At 40.2% G+C, this 19,951-nt stretch overlaps 1 protein-coding gene across 2 annotated transcripts in view; it reads left to right on the top strand.

Annotated features, from left to right (window-relative positions):
- Positions 1-19,951, top strand: part of UNC80 (unc-80 homolog, NALCN channel complex subunit) — a 179,774-nt gene that overhangs the window by 150,214 nt on the left and 9,609 nt on the right. Inside the window, exons 53-61 of one of the 2 annotated variants that reach the window (XM_045198387.3) lie at positions 1,500-1,623; positions 2,600-2,725; positions 3,963-4,086; positions 4,814-5,020; positions 7,930-8,114; positions 8,714-8,879; positions 10,223-10,402; positions 13,615-13,753; positions 16,202-16,258. In XM_045198387.3, coding sequence (XP_045054322.2) covers positions 1,500-1,623; positions 2,600-2,725; positions 3,963-4,086; positions 4,814-5,020; positions 7,930-8,114; positions 8,714-8,879; positions 10,223-10,402; positions 13,615-13,753; positions 16,202-16,258 — 1,308 coding nt within the window. The remainder of the gene's footprint in view (positions 1-1,499; positions 1,624-2,599; positions 2,726-3,962; positions 4,087-4,813; positions 5,021-7,929; positions 8,115-8,713; positions 8,880-10,222; positions 10,403-13,614; positions 13,754-16,201; positions 16,259-19,951) is intronic. The other variant, XM_053919029.2, reaches the window with a different exon arrangement.

A 19,951-nucleotide genomic window follows, 5' to 3' on the forward strand; every position in this document is an offset into this window, starting at 1 on the left:
AGTGCTAATAAACCTACTAACTTGGAAATTTCAAGTTTGGGTTAGTGAGAGCATTTTCTATCCTTTTTAAACCAAACCCAAAATCAATTCAATTCTTACCTTAAGCATTTGTAGCTTTTAGTGTTCAGTTTGTCAGGAATTATCCAGGTTTTAGTCTGTGCTCTTCGTTTACACAGCCATCAAAAATTATTGAATTTATTTTAAAAAAGAAATTGAGAGAGTTTACTCTAATAATGAGTGGCTTGTTCCTGTGCCCTTTTATGCCATGATGGTGAACGTCCACACACCATTCTCCGCAGCACGAAAATGTTTGTCTGTAAAGCACTCCTCTTTGCTTCAGTCCCAGTGGGAGATTTGTGCCTATGGGCAAGCAGCTGAAGTCTTCTAAGTCTTACAAAAGTGTGTCAGATAAATTATTTTTTCTTAAATAATTTTGTATCTAAAGACGTTAAACATCCCCACAGGCTGACTCATTTGTCCTATAACTTAAACCATTATGAAAAACTTCACGCTTCCTAAAAGTAGATTTCTCTATGGATGCTTAGACCTGGTCAATTATAGGCCGTTTTCTTGGGGTGCATGCTGTGAATTTGGGGTTGCCTCGGATTTAATTTTTTCAGTTGATCTCAATTCAGTAAGAGAAATGATTGCACCTGACCTATGAGTTACTTGGGCATCGTCATATCAATATATCCCCCGGTATATAGAATGGAACATTTCCATTTTGTCATTACAAAGCTGTCATTTTGGTAGGACATACAGGCTTAAAAAAATCATCTCCAGGATAACATTTGAAAACAGTGTTGATAACATAAAGTCCAACCTGTTTATTTTGGGACCACAAGGATGACTCTTACATGACAATTACAGACTGGACTGATTTTTATTACTGAAAACCCTATGTTTACTTAGTTGGGCTATGTATAACACTTCTATTACCAAAGGAAGCAGCCCAAAACCATCATTTCTTAGGAGGACAAGAAGGAACACTTTTTAAATAGACTAATTTATTCTAATGTGATCTTTTGGGCAGGAGGTAAGCCACATAAATTCAATTAGTTGCAGTCTAGTGTGAAAGCTGATGAGATCACTTATAGTCTGCTAAGATTTCAGAAATGCAAACTGGGGTCCGATTAGTTCTGTTGGGAGTAACTACCCCCGTGATGGGTTTCCTAAAATGGTAGTCTCCTACGCTCTCTCAGAGTAAAACGAGGGAACTGAAAATGCAACCCATTCATCATGTGTTCTTTTCTTCAATAGATTTTGTCTCATTAGTGGAGGGGGCAGCAGTGCCTCTGCCACGTTTTCAGTGTGCTCTCCCTTCCCAGTGCGCTCTGTGCTTCGGAACACCTTGGGCGAACCTCAGGCCGTGCAAGCGCTTTGTTGTCTCAAACTCCCGTCCCATCTTAGCTGACATCAGGATCACTGTCTCGCTCACGTGTTTCGGGCTGTCTCCAGGAGGGAGCCAAGCTGCTAATGGCTCCTATATTGTATTCCAGGCGACAGGTTGAGTGGGAGCCTGCCAGCAATTTGATTGAAGGGGTTTGTTTGACACTTCAGAGGCAGCCAATCATATCCTTCCTGCCTCACCTTAGGTCACTGATCAATGTCTGTGTCAATCTGGTGAGTAGCCAAGTGGCAATCTTATGAAATTTTGCAAAATTTAACTCTGCTATTGACTTCTCTGGATTGAAGATTTACAGGTCAACCACTTTGTGCCCCTACCTACCCATGAAAACAGACGGCTCAGGTGACACTGAAAATAGTGAGGTACATTTCAAGGTGGTGCGTGGGGAGACCCAGGGGCCCATCCCTATACAGACGGGATTTTGGAGTGCTGCTTCCCACGCACAACTCTGACAATTCACCTCTTCACGTTGCGCTGAGAGCTGAGGGCTGCCAGTTGGAGAGTGGGGTGGCGGAGACTAGGAGACTACACAATTGGCTAGAGGTCGAGGTAGTCTGGGGTGGGGGAGTTTAAAATGAAAAGAGGATTTTTTTTTCTTTTTTAGTGCAAAATGACACAATCAGTTGGCCAGTCTAGGATTTACATGAAGAAAAACAAATTTTCGATGACTTATGTAATATCTAGAGTCTGGTCTTGACAAGGTTTTGTATGATGTGGAAACCGTGGTAGAGCATTTCATCGAACGTGGTCTGCCGCTTGACTAGTTCAGCAGGAAATCTGTAGCTGGAATGCCTAGCGCAAGCAGAACTGTCGCCATCCTCATTGTTGTCAGTATTTGCTCCATCCAAAAATGTTGACTGCATTCCTTTGAACCCACAAGTAAGTATGTGCAGTCTCCTGATTAGAATAGTTTTTGGCCCATCTCTCATTATTTACTTAGTTAGTTGTAGTCAACATTCTACAAAACCTTGGCTGAATCCAGTGTAACATTTGATCTGACTCCAGACATTACATGCCTTCAGAAGAAGGCAACAAGAACATATTGAAAGTAACATGCCCAACCTTCAAATTATTATTATTATTACTATTATTATTATTATTACTACTATTATTATTAAATGAGACTCCCTTACAACGGTTGCAGGAAATTGCAATAGTCAAGGCTGGTCATGTGCTCTCTTTGTATTTCAGGTGATGGGAGTGGTAGGACCCTCCAGTGTTGCTGATGGATTACCCCTTCTTCATCTCAGCCCTTATCTCTCACCACCTCTGCCCTTCAGCACAGCTGTTGTCCGGCTTGTAGCATTGCAGATACAGGTGTGACTGCCTTACCTGTTTGTCACGCTCATTAAGTTGCTGGTTGAGGCACCAGATCATGGTGTTCTCTTTTCGTTTTCTGCAAAGGCTGGGCAAAACCTGTGAAACAGAAGTGTGAGCATCTCCAAACTTATATGGGTTTGGAGCTTCAGCCCTGAGCTTGGCCCTAAGTTGTGCTTCTGTAATTCTTCTTGAGATCTCAAAAATAGCAGAGTCATTTAATCCTGCCACAACCTCGGGCAGCATGTCAGTCATTTGAAATGTTGCAGATGCCTTAGGAAAATAATGGCTCACAGATAATCAGCACACAATTATTAATTAAAAGAGACAGTAATATTCAAAGTCTGGTTTTAAATTACTTGTAGAAAGAATTGCAATATAAAATTCTTTCAGATGTTATTACTAGACTTTGAATATTTTATTTTTCTTTAATGATTGTGGATTGAATATTGTGAGGGCTTTGTTTAATTCTCCCACTTATGTTATTTCTGAAAATTAAAATAATCATTCCCGAGGCAAAATGTGCAGAATGCAAATCCCCCTGCCTATTTCTGTGTGTTACCTAGTTTTAGTGAGTGATAAATCATCAGAAAACTCTGTAACCAATGGAAAGTATACAACTGATGTAAATGGATAACTGACCCATCCATTTTCTCACAGCCATGCTTGGTGGTCCATCATCCAGAGAATGGGAAGATGATAGAAAAGAACTTAAGCAAGGACTGTGGCTGCCATGCAGAAGGGAAACAATGATGTCCCTAAAGCAATACCCTTTAATAACTTGGGTACAGAGACCATTTCTTTCTTTCTGTATTGCTTATTGCTTTCTGGCTTGGAGAAGGCCTTATGCAGGGGTCAGAGGACTTTTCAATAACTTCCAGTTGGAACAGGTGGCAAGTTCTCATTTTCTTCCTTTCCTTTTGTCTCTAAAATATTTATTGGTGGTCCCATGGAGAAAATGAATGGGGACATGTGGTTGTTTTGTACCAGACCATAATTTTTCACTTAATATTTAAGATGTTACTGGTTTTTAGGTATATAGCTCTCAGTCATGTCAAGCAAATAATGGTAAAGTATCAGTTCTGAGTGAGTCCCGTGTGCTGCACAGAAGACAATTGAACTCATAGTTTACAGGCGCACCCGGCAGGGAGCCACCGTCTCCGTCATGCTGTGTTAAAACAAATGTGCTGAGAGGGTGCGGGGTCAATTAATCTCTTTTTCTGTTATTGCTGCACAGGCTTTAAAAGAAGATTTCCCTTTAAGCCATGTGATCTCCCCATTCACCAATCAAGAGCGAAGGGAGGGGATGCTTTTAAATCTACTCATCCCATTTGTGCTCACAGTAGGATCTGGAAGCAAAGGTCTGATTAATTTAACTAAAGGAAATTTATCATTATTGTTTTGTTTTCTTAAGTGCCAGGTTTTTTATTTCTCTTTCTTTTTCCCACAAAGGCCATCACTGAAGTCCATCTGAATGATTTAAACAGGGTTACCTTAGCAAATAGATTTTTTTTCTTTTTTTTTTCACTTTAGCTACCCTGGGTCAAGAGTTTCTCTGCTCAACTTCTTTGAAGATACATTGTATTTAAAGTCATTTCAGTACAGCAAAAGTCGGGAGACCATTGTTCCAATTAAGAAAGTGGTATTAACTGAAGTACAGTTTAATGTGAATGGACAGGAGCATGGGCTTTATAACCTACGGCCATTGGGTTCAGCATCATCTTGCCACTGCCATTAAATTCCAATATATTTTCACTACTCTTCTTTCTTGGGGGATTTTTCTTTTAGGCAAATTTATATCAAATGTAAAAAGTGTACATTATGAGTGTTTGAGCAGAAAAAGAAGGAGGTTGGAATGGTAAGGAGGATATTTGGCTAAGAAACACAAGTCCTCGGGTGCTGACTGTGGAGGAAACAGAACCAGGAGCACTGTCACTGTCCATAGGAGAAGCTGTACTTTGTGGGGAAGCACCCGAATTTCTAGTTTGGAACTGGAAAGAGAGCTGGATTTTTCTGTGTCGGATGTGGAAAGTCTACCTCGTGACTTGCTCTTCTATCCGCCTCCCTTTTCTGAACTCTGTCCCTCAGATAGCCCGTGGCTGGAGCAGCCCGAGGTGCAGCTGTTACTGCAGACGGTCATTAACGTGCTCCTGCCTCCGCGCATCATCAGCACATCCCGGAGCAAGAACTTCATGTTGGAGAGCTCCCCCGCCCACTGCTCCACCCCGGGGGATGCCGGGAAAGATTTGCGCAGGGAAGGGTTGGCAGAGTCCACCAGCCAAGCAGCATACTTGGGTGGGTGCTTTCTCCCTCTCCCCTTCTCTCTCTCTCTCTAGACACAAATGCATACGTGTATGTATATGTATGCATGCATGTGTGTGGATATAAATACACATACATGTTTATTTAGTTATGTTTCACTTTGACTCAAACATATTTTAAAAGACCTCAATCAAGAAAGTATTTAAAAAGTCCACTTGAACAAGTAAGAAGCATTGCCCTTGCAAAAGAGCCTGGTTTCCTTCAATAAACCTTTGCCAAAGAATAAAGTATGTTCATATCTGTGCTGCCTAGATTACTTGGTCATTTTGCTGACAGTGTCTGGACCTGTCAGGGAGGCATCTGCAGCAAGCATTCCTCCTTGCTGACTAAGTATGAGATCACTAGTGAGGGTATCACCGGTGGCTGTTATCAGATCTCGGCCAGGCTAGCGTACAAGGGCACTGCATGGCACAGCTCTGGGGTGTACCGACTGTCATCTATGCGAATGGAGCCCTGGGGCTGGGCAGTTCACATCCTGTGCAGCAGGACCTGTGGCCTTGCCCTGGCCAGTGTGGCTCAGTTGGTTGGAGCATCATCTTGTAAACCTAAAGGTTGCAGGTTTGATCCCCCCGGTCAGGGTGTACATGAGAAGCAACTGATCATTGTTTCTCTCCCTCTTTCTTCCTCCCTTCCTCTCTCTCTCAAATCAATAAGCATCCTCAAGTGAGGATAAACAAACAACCAAAAAAAAAAAAAGACATGGTCTTAAAGTATATTATACCCCCTACTAGCTATTTCTCTTTCCTTACAATATCATCTTAAATCTCCATCTTGATCTTCACTCTGGTGAGGCCAGTCAACTTCTTCTCCCATAAGCTTGCCAGTTCCCTTTCCCTCCGCTCCTACTTCCCAGTTACCCTGAACCTGCCTTTAACTTGCTCCTGACCCACGCAACACTGGAAGGCCACTGCTTGGCCCTGAATAAACTAAGCCACAGCACTGATAATAAGGAACATGCTAACAGGACATCTCAGACGGAGGAAGTTGAGAAGGTCTTGCCTGACATTTTCCAGTTCATCAAAGCAGATCTTGGTGGGGAGTAGAAGATAAATACCTAAGCTATGCACCTGTGAAAATGGGTCCTTTGTGTTTAGAGTGTGTGAGGTGTTTGGGCTGCACTGGAAAGGGATGCATTGGAAAATTATGTGATTGACAATGAGAATGACAAAGGGAGAAAAAAGAAACAGATGTGTGTGCACAAGACCAATGTGGGGTTTGGTTGCCAGAGGCGTGGGAATATAGGGTTCAAATAAAATCTAGACTAGGGGACAAAGCCCTGTGTGAGGGTTGGGATTGTACAGAGGGTGATTGGGAAAGAGGGCTTCACATATAAGACAGGGATAGGAGAAAACACTTAAGTGACTATTTTTAGTTCTCTCCATTTTCTGCCATTTTAATAAAAGCAATTCCTTTGGTCACTCAGCCAAGCTACTGGATCTCTATTTTAAATTTATTTTTACATTTATTTTGAGTATTCCTGTGCACTCAGCAGTATTTTCTATTCTTTACATTATACCATCACATTGCACCCTCATAATGATTCTGAGAAATAAATATGTCATATTAGGAGTGAAGAGGCTAAGGCCCAGAAAGGTTGAGTAACTGGCATACCAAAATTTCCAACCCAAGCCATCTAGCCACAGAGTTCCTGCTCTGAGCCCTTTGCTGTTCTGTTTGTGTGCTGGGCTGATGGAGGTGAGGGTGGAGATAGAGTGGCAGGAACCCAGAGAAGGCTGGCCGGCACAGAGCAGTAGAAAAATCACCAGGATCAGTGTAGGGAAAGAGGAGTGTGCTTTTTGTTCATTCGTTTGTTTAGTTGAGGGAGAGAAATTGGAGATGAGTGGCTGCTGTGAACAGTGAGATTTTCAGGAGTGAGATGGATAAAGAAGAATCTTGCAACATCTCTCTCTGTGTTACACAGCATGGTTTTCTCCTGAAAAGGCCCTAAATAGATGGTGAGAGTGTGTGTGACTCTTGAGGGCTTTAGGGAGTTGGATTTCTGAGTGTTCTTTAGTTGCTGAGATGGGCTTCCAGACACGATCAAGAAGGTCCGGGTGCCCTTGTCAGCCCGTGGCTGACTCTGGGTGGGGAGCTGTTGGCAGACCAAGCTCCCACCAATCTGACATCTTTACAACTTTCTGTTGATCCTGGCACACTGTTTGGGAATTCTGCTTTCTGAAAAAAAAAAAAAAAATTATAGATCGTAACAGGGCTGCCAGGGCTGGGAGGAAAGAGGTACCGTGAAAGCAATCCAACAGGGCTTAGTAATAGTAGGCACGAAGTGCAACCTGGAAGGATATACTCAAACACACCTGTGGGTTACCTCTGGGGAGCAGTTTAGTGTGGGGTCCGGAAGAGATCTGAGATGGGAAAGGACTTTTTTTATTAACTTGGTGCATTTCTACATCATTTAATTTTACTTTTAAGTAATAAGAATATATTATTTCTATGCTTAAAAGGAAATATTTTAAAACACCCATGTTTTGGTTTAGGTTGTGACTGATATGCTGGTATTACCATAAAGCCACTATGATAAAATGTTTGGAAAGCAAAATATTAGCCACGCATCATGTTTATAAGACATTTTCCTTTCAATTCTATGAACTGCTTTGCAATTTATTTTCAAAAACAGTTAAATGCACCTAAGAAAGATACCTGTGCCCCCCGATTCAGAATCAAAACATGTCTACCGTACAAATTTTTGTCTTCCTGCCAGAACCCGCTCACTCAGGAGGATGTGTAAGTTTTGGGGAAAATGGAGAGAGTTTAGACGTTTAGAAATGTCCTGATGCACCAAGGGCTGTGCGTGTGGGCTGCTGGGTGTGGGCAGGGGTCCTCAAAACACAAGACTGGGCTCATTGTCCTCTCTTCCTGCTGTGAAGCTCTGAAGGTGATTCTCGTCTGCTTTGAGAGGCAGCTGGGAAGCCAGTGGTACTGGCTGAGCCTCCAGGTGAAGGAGATGGCCCTGCGAAAGGTGGGAGGCCTGGCCCTGTGGGACTTCCTCGACTTCATCGTGCGGACCCGAATCCCCATCTTCGTGCTCTTGCGACCGTTCATCCAGTGCAAGGTGCGCTGCGTGTTCTCCTTCGAGAAGCCCCACGCCTGTGCTGCTGTCCAGGTCAAGGCAGGATCATAGCGGCAGTGTTCATGGGCGTGCTATAGCTGCTGAGTAGGACCTGTTAATATCATGCTTGATGAGGACACAGCTCAAAAATGTATCCCACGGGATAAAATTTCATGCTAGAAGTAGCTTCACAGTCTATAGAACTTTGCCTTCCCCCTACTCATCACCCCCCGCCCCCAAAAGGACCGACCCAGCAGAGTGATCTGGAGAATGTTCTTTTAGTGGCTTGACTGAGATCTGATTTAAAATAAACATAAGAAAGATGGAGTAGTTAATGCATCTCATGTTTTTCTTCTGAGACATGCAGTGTTCTATTTCATTTTATTCTGTTTTTTTTTTTCCTTTTACTCTTCCTGCCCCGATTTCCTGTGGCAGTGACTCAAAGCAATGTATTAATTACTTCCTATATAAAGCACCATTCTAAAAGCTTCGTATGGATTACCCTATTAAATCCTCACAACAAACTATAAAATAGATACAATAATCAGTCCACTTTACAGGTGGGGAGACTGAGGACCTGAGAACCTCTGTCTTCCTTTCAGTTTCTGGCCCAACCAGCAGAGAATCACGAAGAGCTCTCTGCCCGGCAGCACATTGCTGACCAGCTGGAGCGGCGCTTCATTCCCCGCCCTCTGTGTAAGAGCTCCCTCATCGCCGAGTTCAACAACGAACTGAAAATTCTGAAAGAGGCGGTTCACAGTGGGTCAGGTGAGTGTGTGCGGTGTTTGACTAATGGCTGTCACAGTTTACAGAGAATGCCACTGTTCTGGTCGCGGCTCTTTTTGGAACCATGTACGGGTTAGCCATTTCAGTCCCCCGGTGGATTTGACCATGTGATCATTGTCAACAACGAAAAAAAACCTCCAGGGGGGATTATGGGAGTTTAATTTAACTCCCTGTAAAACATTTTTGCTATCTTCATCTCAGTACTTATGCTCTTTCTTGAATATTTAACTGTGGAAAAAAAGTATTTGAAAATCTTGTCTTCATTTCCTTTTTGCAAAGGAGAAGGGGGACTTGCATTCATTGAGCATCTATTATATGGTAGATTCTTTCATAGGTGTTATTCCTTCAATCCACATAAATACCTTAACTCAGTCCACTTTGAGCATGAGCAAACAGACTCAACAGAGGCTAAGTAATTTATATGACAGTGAAAACGAGGGGACTTAAAACGTCTATATGGTTGATTACAAAGCCTTTAACTCTTCACAAATTGGAGGGAGAGAGGGTTGAATGAGGACTGGGAGACTGAGAGATACTTTCTTTACATTATTCAAAAGCTTTTCTTGGGAATTCATTGTTTACTTTTTACAATAGTGATTAAGAGCATATTGCCAAGGAAGGAAAACAAGTCATCTGCCATTAGAGGGCAGTCGTCACCCATGAGTAGAGGAATATTACACGCACAGCTTTTTCCCTTTTCTCCTTGCTTGCAACGTTTTAAAGACAAAAATTTTGACAAATACAATCTTGGTGAAACATCCACAGAGCCGTTCAAATATTCTGCTTTATAATAAAATAATCTGACATAGAACCTAAGGGATATTTTGTACATTGTAATTTCCTTAGAAAAGCATGAGAGAACAGTTTGGATTATGTATTCTGATTTTGATGGTGAGGTTTCTATCAGACAATGCATTTATTACTTCTATATGCTTGTGTCGGGTGAGCCATATTTCTAGTAAAATCTGGCAAGTTGGGAGCTACGATTCATGTCAAAATGAATTTGCATTCTACCAGCCTCAGAAAATGCAATTGAAAAGCAATGAGAGAGGAAACAATGTCAAAGCATTTTACATTATTAGAAATGTCATGGTCCCATAAGGAAACCATTTGGTTAACAAATATATCACTGACCAATTTTTATTTTTTCTTTAAAAAAAAGAAGTTCTCACTTCCATTCCCTACTTTGTCCTAAAGATTATTTATTGGGGACATCATTTAACTGACCTTTCTTTAAAAATGCAAGTGGTCAGGGAGGAGTTTGAAGCAAACACTTGTTTTCAAAATCCTCACTGTGGATTTCCTTTGATCTCTCATCCCCGTAGCCTACCAAGGGAAGACATCCATCAGTACTGTGGGCACTTCCACCTCGGCTTACCGCCTGAGCCTGGCCACCATGTCCCGCTCCAACACAGGCACCGGCACCGTCTGGGAGCAGGACAGTGAGCCCTCCCAGCAGGCTTCCCAGGACACCCTGAGTCGGACTGATGAGGAGGATGAGGAAAGTAGGTCACCCCACAGAATCCAGCAGGTGGGGGGCGGGTGGAGTGACACAGCTTGGCCATGTGAATGAGGGATTGGGAAGGGCTTCTGCCTTTCCAAACCTTTCCAGTTCTGATCCCCTGGTTATTTTTACAAAAAGGATTTCAAATGGAATTGTGGCCGATTCCATGATTCCCAAAGCCTGTTCTCCAAATTTCTTGAAATCCTTTGTCTTTTGGGAAGAATACAGGCCAAAAGTAAACCTTTGCTTTGAGCTTACATATTCAACCTTTTCCACTCTCATTTAAATTGTGCTTAAATAATGAAGGGAAATAGTTTCCCCTTTCTCCTGGCCATCATGCGTAGAGGGTTGATCCCTTTACATGTCCCGTGGGACAAAAATGAGGACTCAGAAGAGACCAGTTGGCTATACTGTCTAGAGCATGAACCAGCGGGCTGTCACGAAGGAATATAACCCAGGTTTGCATTAAGTGTGCCCCAGTGACTGGAGCAGGAGGGGAGCTTCGAATGAATGTGCTTAAGGCTTGGTGTTATGAAATGAGGGAGCTTAATAGGAATAGATTTTTTTTCATTTTTTTTTACATTCAATATTATTCTGTGTTAGTTTCAGATGTACAAAGTGAGTAGAAGCAGGTTTTAAAAAGTAAAAGGTGAAAGGTGAACAGTGCCTTTAAATACCACTGTTATTTAATGTTTTGAAAATATTTCATTATCTTCCAAGTGTGTTTTAAATGCACTCTGATGTAATATTTATAGCAAAGTGTGCTGCCAATGCCTTAGGAATCAAAACAAGGTGAAGGGATTATGCAAAAACATTCAAATAAAATAAAATAATAAAATAAACAGCTTGACATAGACAACAGCATGGTGATTACCAGAGGTAAAGGGGGGTGTGGGGAGGTGGAAGAGGGAACATAAATGATGATAGAAGGAGACTTGGCTTGGGGTGGTGTTCACACACACACACAATGAAAGCAACATCTAAATCTTCATCTAAATCTTCATTCAGAACCCCTTCATACAAAACAAAAAGGCCCACTATGAACTAAATTAAATAGAGGAAAAGGGAGTTGAGGTTAGAATTTTAATTAACTGAGATGAATGAAAGTATTTTCATACCCTACTGCAGTTGGATGTGTAGGAGAGGGAAAGAAATAAATGCTTTTTCAAAACACATATCAATAATGTTAGCAGACTTAGTTTCAGGGTTAGCCACCCAACAAAGTGATAATGATGTTGTTCTGCACCCAACCTGCAGACATACTTGTTTCTACATCACCCAGGTCACTGCTCATGGAAGTACCCCTAAAATTATAACTAGGGAAATTTTGAAAAAAAGCAAGAAAACAAAGTGAGAGAGATAAGAATCAGCAGTCTGAATATCTGTTAAGTCCTAGTAATAGTTAAGAACTTAAAGTAATATCTGTTTTTCTTTAATGCTTGAAGTAGTCTCACTGCAGTTTTTTAAATGATGGAAAATGATACAAGTTATCTTTAGCAGAGCTAAATATATTTTCAGGTAAATGTATGAACAAATAGACGACCTAGGCACTGGGAAGGAGCTGGGGAGAAAGTAGAGAACCCATAAACAGAGACAGTATTGACCGAACGCCAACACTCAAACACTGATGAGCATGCAATTTTTTGCTAATAATTCTGCTCTCAGACATCACCACCATGCCAATGAAAACAGGGTTGCTAACAAATGTTGTAACGTGATTGTGATGTGGGTGTGTATTAATTTATAGGAGGTGGGGTATGAAAGCTAGATAGTTGACTGCTTTGAATTAAACTGTTTTCCCATTTAATTATCAAACTCATATTAAGACACAGTAGAATCAAGATAAGGAACAATAAAGTATGAAAAAGATACGTACTGTGCCCTTAAAGATTTTAGAGGTCTTGTAGAGGAGATGACAGACGTTTTCTACAAAGAACATTTAACAGCAGAGTGAATGGAAGGCAGCACATGATTCCTCGCCAGACGCATATTGAGGGAGTAAGTGTTCAGTGATCCAGGAGTGTGGAAAAGAGTGGGGGGAGGGCGGGAGTCCATGAGATCTGGAAAGGCCTTTGAATAGCCTCCTCTGCCCTACCACATTTCTCACGACTTTTGAGGCACATCTACTTGTTTACTTCTCTGTACATTCACCTAAAAACAGAAAGCAACTCCGAGCCAGTCATTATATGGAGAATTAAAATTTCTAGCACTTTTCATATTCATCGTCTTGTTTTGAAATAAGTTTCATTAGAAATATGACCACCTGGAGTATTTTAAAGAAGTGATGGCAGATGAGCTTAGATTGTAGCAAACGTTCACCAAAACCCCATGTTGAACAAAACATGTTCACCAGTCAGTGGCAAACAACATCAGCTCACTTAGAACAAGGTCACTTTGTCACAAATACTGTGCTAAAGTTAAATTTCATACGGATTTAAATATATTAATTTCTGCTTTTATGGAGAAAGCAAGACTACATGATTAAAATTTAGGTTAAAATAAACACTTATTTATGAAGTTTTAGGTTTTCAAAAATGTTTTCCCAAAAATATCTGCAGCGGTCTAAGAATCATTTAATGTACTGAATGTAGTGTTTGAATATTAAAGAAAAGTGCTTGACTTTTTCAATAACAAGCGCCTTATTGAACTACTCGTGGAATGTTTACAATATTAGTCCAGCTTTTCTGAAATCATGAAGTCACAGATGTCCCTTTCACAAATAATCTTGTGAAAATGGACAAGAAGCTCATATTTATTTCATGACGGCTGTTCAAAAGTGGGAGATGTGTGGATGTGAAGAATTATCATTTGTCCCTTTGTACAGATTAAAAACTAAGAACCTAAAGGTCTTTCTTTCAAGAAGGAGATGCTTTCACGAAGCTTTATTGCCAAAGCCACTGTTGCCAGCACCCAATGAAATAAGCAGTCGCTTTACTTGCAGTTCTGTTTACATTCATTCCCGAGCAACAATGTTCAGTAACTCTAGAGGCTCAGCTGTGAAGGTCTCAGTTTTTTATGCAAATAGGGAAAATGTTTCTTGAGACACCCCAGGTCTTAGTTTCGAATCTGTGCAAAGGAACAAATGATAGTTTAGCTGTAGAGATTGCCCTACAATTCTATCCGAGCCAAGGAGGGAACCCACATACAAATGAGGTTCCAGTTTTCTGATCAATGCCATAGCTTTATAACACTCCCTTCTTCTGCCCCTTTCAGATGACTCTGTAAGCATGCCCAGTGTGGTAAGTGAACAAGAAGCTTACCTCCTGAGTGCCGTTGGAAGGAGGAGGTTCTCCAGCCACGTCTCTAGCACATCTGCACCTCAGGCTGAGGTGGGCATGTTACCTAGCCAAAGGTAAAGAGCCATGGGTATCTTATACTCTGACTTTGGGGGAAAGGAGTAGTCACTCCTGTTATTCTGAAAAGGCTGAAAGAGAAGCAAACACTCGACATTCTTAAGTAGACCATTCAACAAAGGACTTTTTGACCAGGGATGGTACAGGCAACAATTAGCAGGGAGTTTTCTAAGCCAGGGCAGTGGTAGGGTTCTAAATTTCTGATCCAAGTATTTGTTTCTCCTTAAAGATATCCATAAATAGATGCAGGGTCTTCTTTCACATGACATTCTCATATTTCAGATATATAATTAGCTAAGCTAATAATGAGTGCCTGGCAAGACTAGCCTGATATATCTGGTAAAGTTTAGACTTCTGGTATGTCATCAGTATTTGGTTGGAGCTAGTGAGACTCAATCAAACAGAAAAGGAATTATGCTACCATGTGTGACCTTGGTCATTTAATTAGAGCCCACAGTTTTCCCCGCTGTGAAATGAGGAGGCTGGCTAAAATGATCATTAAGTAAATTCTCTATCTATAGTTCTATAATTCTATGACTAAACCCTTTAAAACATTTTCCTTGGTGTTCTCTGCTTCCTAAGAATATACAGTAAAAACTTTATAAAATAATCTGACATGAGTCAAAACATTATCTCTTTCAGAGCCAATTATATTTTTACTTGAGGAACTGAATTCTTTCAAAGAATTGGCCTTATTTGTGGATTTTTTTCTGGTTTGTTGCTTATTCTTAATACCCATAGATTCTTTATGGTATAATTTATACATGAAAAATAATAAAACTCAGGGCACACTACAATATTCAGATAAAATCAGTTTATATGCAGAAATAATTTTCCTGTACCCAAATTCTTTACCAAATATAAATAGTTCATAAGCTAGACAGATGAAATAAAATTTGTAAAACAAACTCTAACTTTGAATAATCTCAAAAACATAAGGGAAAATGATAAAAGATGATTAATAAGTAATTTGTATACTTGTAAAGAAAGCAGTCTTTTATGTACTATTTAATTATTACCAAAATTGATAATATATAAGGGTTACTATCTTTGTAAGAGATTGTTTTACCTATGTTTGGGAATTTCCCTTTGAAAAAGAAGTCTTATAATAAAATATTTGTATAAAATCAGAGCCAAACTATAAAATGTCCTAAAAATATATATATAAAGTAATATAAGCAGTTAATGTTTGTAACTATCAATATCTTTTTAAGTTTCCATCAACAATAAAATAAAACTATCTAGCAATTTATTTAAGTTTTATGTAAATTAGGGAATTATAGGAATTTAAAGTAGAGTTTTTGTTGTAGTTGTTTGTTATTTATCTAAAGTAACCTGGCCATAAATTCCCCTTGTACATATCTATTTTGAGTTAACTCATTTCCAGGGAGAAAATTTGTTCCATTAGAGATATGCTAGAAATCTGGAAAAATAATATAGTTAAGCCCTTTGAGCTTCCGTCATGGTTTGGAAGGCTAGTGAAAGTAATAATACCTATGTACATTAGGGAAAGAGGTCCTCTTTCTGGGGACAGAGGCTATTTTTACAGTGTATTCAATTAAATGATTCCTTGGAGGCAGGCACTCCAGCTTTTTAGTTTTCTAAATGGTTTAACAAGTATTTATTGAGAGCTTCATGGACGCTTATAAGTTCAATGCTAGGCAGTGAAGGAAAGAAAGAAAAAGTATGACACAGTTTCTGTTCACAAATCCCAAAATCAACTGCATCCCAATAAATCAATAAATGATATAATTATTCTTTCGCCAACCTGACAGGTTCCTTCTTTTGCCAATTACTATTCAGTCACTAGAGGATGGAGTAAGGAGGTAAATAGAGTTCCATGTGGATTTTCCAGGGTTACCTTCCTTGCATTTGTTTACTTGCATTTTCATTGCAAAATTAGCAATGAAAGTTGGGTTCTTTCTCTGTTTTTCTGAATGGCATCAGTTTCAAGAGTTTGGTTGTGACAGTTCATGGTAAGTGGTTTCTGTATATGAAGTCACAACACGCAAGAAAGAAGCAGGATGCTGGTCAATGACACCTCATGTACGTAAGACAGGTTAAAAGTAATAACCACCCCGCCAATAGTCACCAAAGGAAAGGTAGTTCCATCTTGTACAGACTCGTTCTGCAATGCGTTTCGGAGCTCGTGTTTCCATTTGGAGCTCATGTTAAGTCCCGACTCTTGAACAACAAATAGATCACTCCTCTCAGAGTCCTATTCATCCAAAGTCCCTCCTCCCCCATTACCTTGAGTCCTATGTCTTGACAAACCCAGCACAAGGTGAAATGGTTGACTGTCTCCTTTTCCTTCCTTGTTCCGTTAAATTTATTTATTTACTTTTGGTTTTCAGAAGCAGAAAATTGCATGCCTTTTTTTCTTTTTTTCTTTTATTTGTTTGCATTTTTCTTTTCCTAAATGCTTCATCTCCCTACCCCTCCTGCAGTGAACCTAATGTCCTCGATGACTCCCAGGGCCTGGCCGCCGAGGGCAGCCTCTCTAGGTACAGTGTCAATGCTACCTGTCTATTGGTGTCTGTGCTGGGAAACTAGCTGTTCCCTGTCTCCTCTGTCTCTCTGTCTCCTCTTGCCCCGTCTTGATATCTATCTCCATTTCTTGCCCTGTGTTGCTCATGAACACACAAGCCTGGAAGTCAAAGGTGTAGCCTCCTTCGTTTTCAGCTTCAGAGCTCAGTCACAAATGGCCTAAAGCTCTTACTACAAAAGAAAAATCGTTGCAGTTCTTTTAGGGGCTTGGCCCATCAATATCTAAAATGTTTCATATGCCAAATGTTAAATTTATCCCATGTAATCATTCCCTCCCACACTGATATTCCTTAAGAAATATTGTTCAAAACCAGTTAATACAACTCCCCATCATCAGGAACCTCTTTATTAAATCCAGACAGGCCTTTTAGCTAATACCATGGATGGTAAGAAAACAATGATGTTATACTAAGAGCAGCGATGTAAATACAATTTATGTAATTCCTTCTCCTGGGTGCATGTTACGTGTCATGCTATTACAGTAGCTTGTTGAGACAACACTTACGTAAAGAATGTCTGTCCCAGCACAAAGACGACTCCCAAACTTGCCTTGAAATAGCAGATACAAACACTTCTTGGTGAGTAAGAGAAGTCTTATAGTGCAGACAGCATCATGTCATGGCTATTGGTTTAAACCTTCAGAAAGGGGGACTGCACCTTTAACACTCAGATAAATCACGTCAAACATTCCTAATCTTGTGCTGTTGATTCACACCTCTCAACTAATCCTCATTAGGGGTAATGCTTCTCGTTCATTCTAAGAGTGCCTTGGTTCCATCTCAAGAGAAAACATTCCCTTTCAGGTTTGCATTATTGAGTGAGTACAATCTACCCGTGTTTATTGCTTTGTCACAAAGATGAGGAAATGTTGAGAGGCCTTTCCTGTGACAGGTTGTCCTTTGTTTTCTTTGCATCTGTTCAGATTTCACATTTTCTTCTACAATTGAAAATGGGAAATTTCATCCATCATCAGGTGTATCTCTTTTCTTTTCCTGGACCCATACTTCATGGCATTCATTTGTGTTTGCGAGCCCTTGACTTGATGGATCAGTCTCTTATTGGTGGTAAATGTGGACGTGCCACAGAGTGCAGACTTAATTCCACAAGTGAGAGCTTCAGGATGAGGAAGAACAAACCAGTCCTCAGGATGGCATCCCTTCATTGTTCACAGCGCTTAAAGTGATCAGAACCACGTCTAGCACCGTGACCACTGCTTTCAAAGAATTCATTTGTTAAACACTTAATATTACATGCCAGACAGGAGAACCTTAATTAGAAGATAATTTCAGCATCCTCCTGAGAGGAGAAAGTGTTAAATTAGCCTTCTACTTGGCCAACTTTGTCTGAGCACTTTTCTACTTAGGCCAAATTCTGTTCTTGCTAACTAAAATATGAGTCCTGGGTTGGTGAGAAACAATAGTAGTTTGAAAAGATTGTTAGAAACTCTCCAATGGATTTGGCCCTCTCTGCAGGGTCAGGGTTCAAATGACTGATTTGGAGTTCTCTAGCCCAATCCAGTCTGCCTGGGTTCAGTGTCAGTGGGAATAAATCCAAATTCTTCCTACGTGGGACTGGTTCAGAGCCAAAGCTATAGACATTATCTACAATTGAATTAGTCATGTCAGGACTTTGGTGATTGCTTAAGATCAACTACTGTTGATCTGTTGTTCCTGTAACTGTTGTTTGGTAGTTCTGGGTACCACCAGCCACCCTGAACTTCAGTTGTGGTCATTGAGAAACTGGAAGATGAGGTATGCCCTTTGGATTCTGACTAATTCTGTTAAAGCAAAGGCATTCCACCAGCCAGTAGCACATCCACCTTTGCCACACCTTTGCAAATCGTATCTCTCAAACTTCATCGTCACCAAGTTCTCTTTGGAGGAGAGGAACTTTGGGCATTTACCAAGAGGTGGGTTTATAAAATAGAATCTATATTTATTATAGCTGGTTTGCAGGCCTTCTTAATTTGAGCATGAAACTTCTTTATGATGCAGACTCCTAAAACCCCGAAGAAGCAGTAAGGTATTAACCGTGTGAGTCATGTTTAACACACGCCAGGGCATTCAGGACCTAAAGTACACTCAAAGTAGTTCTAAGGAAAATCTGGCACCAACGCTTAAAGAATATCAGGGAGCATGTCCAATGGAGAGTAATAAACCCAGCTCCTCTCTCCAGCCCTCATATTTTGGTTAATTTTTCTGAGGATTTGCCTTTGAAAGAACTCTTGTTTTAGGCAAAACAAGCAAGTTGGTTCTGAGGGCTAAATGAGGAAGAGACCAAGATGACCTGATGATGAATAGATGGGAAAAAAATAACAATTTTGCAGACTTTTTGAAAAGTTCTGCTAAGATTAAACCTGTGCTAACTGATTTATTTTAAAGGTTCCTGACAAGAAATATCAACCTGTTAGAAGCACTAGCCTAGGCAGAAAAGATTCTTTTTTAGGAATTAATACATTGAAATAATATTCTATGGAAGAATTCTCTTTGTTAAGAACGTTGATCTTCCCTCCCTCTGCCCACCCCCAAATACACACACCATAGACCATAGTTTTTCTCTAGAAAAATACAGACGTACAAAAGGTTAGCGAAGCGCTCAAGCCTGGATGTTTACACTTGAGAATTAGATTTTGTTTGGACATGTTAGAACATTTCGAATGGCAAAAGCTGACAATCACTTCTACTTTTTTAAAAAGAGTTTACAAACCATTTGATTCCATGAAGATACTTTTAATCACAGTGGAAAATAAGAATGTGATTCAAGATTGAACAAGGTATATAGTCTGGGTGAGACAAAATAAAAATAACTTATTTAGTAGATCCTATCTCATGATCCCCCACATTTTCAAAGTAAAAAAATTTGGCAAGTACTCTCAAAGTACAAAAAAATTTAAAACAGTCCTTTTACACAGTTTGTCATTGCTAAATCAGTTCTTATGTGACATCTGAAATCCAGATTATTCTACCTTTTTAATCTGATTCTAGCCTCTCATCTCTAAATTCGGTGGTATTTAAAACACAGTTTCTTGAATGTTGTGGAGGCAAAGTAAATTTTAAGCAATAATATTTTACTGGGAAAGGGAAAAGCAGGATTTTGTCTGCTCTTAAATTCCTCGTTCTCTCCAAGTGCTTTATGGCTCATTTGGTCCTGGTTTTATTCATTCCCCTCACAGGGCAGTTATTCAGGGTAAATGGCTCTGCCGTGTGTCTTGCATTCCACCTCTAGATTTCTCTAACCACATTAAAACCAAATCTAAAAATGCAGATAAAAGCAGTGAAAATACTACTTTATTTTCTGTGTGCCAGTCTCCTCACCCAGGGCTTCTACTTAAATTTCTGATTTACGAAATATATTTCAATCTATACACTTTTTGTAATTTGAGACGAGTGACAAGAATTTTTATTGTATCACTGAATGGCCCTTTGTTTGCCTACCCTTTAAGAAATACCATTAGAGAATACATACACGTTTGTACACCGCAATCCAGCCGTCACGCTGAAACAAGGGCAAAGAGGTAATTTGTGCCAGAATTGCACAACGTTATCTAAATTTCCCTAGCTTATGAATGACTTCTTTCCCTTCTGAGGAAGGTGTTTCTGGCTTTTTGTAGCCAATTGAGTCACACCGGTTCTGCTAAGCCCAAAGTGCAC

Source organism: Desmodus rotundus, chromosome 2 (genome assembly GCF_022682495.2).
Source record: "Desmodus rotundus isolate HL8 chromosome 2, HLdesRot8A.1, whole genome shotgun sequence".
Lineage (NCBI taxonomy): Eukaryota > Metazoa > Chordata > Mammalia > Chiroptera > Phyllostomidae > Desmodus > Desmodus rotundus.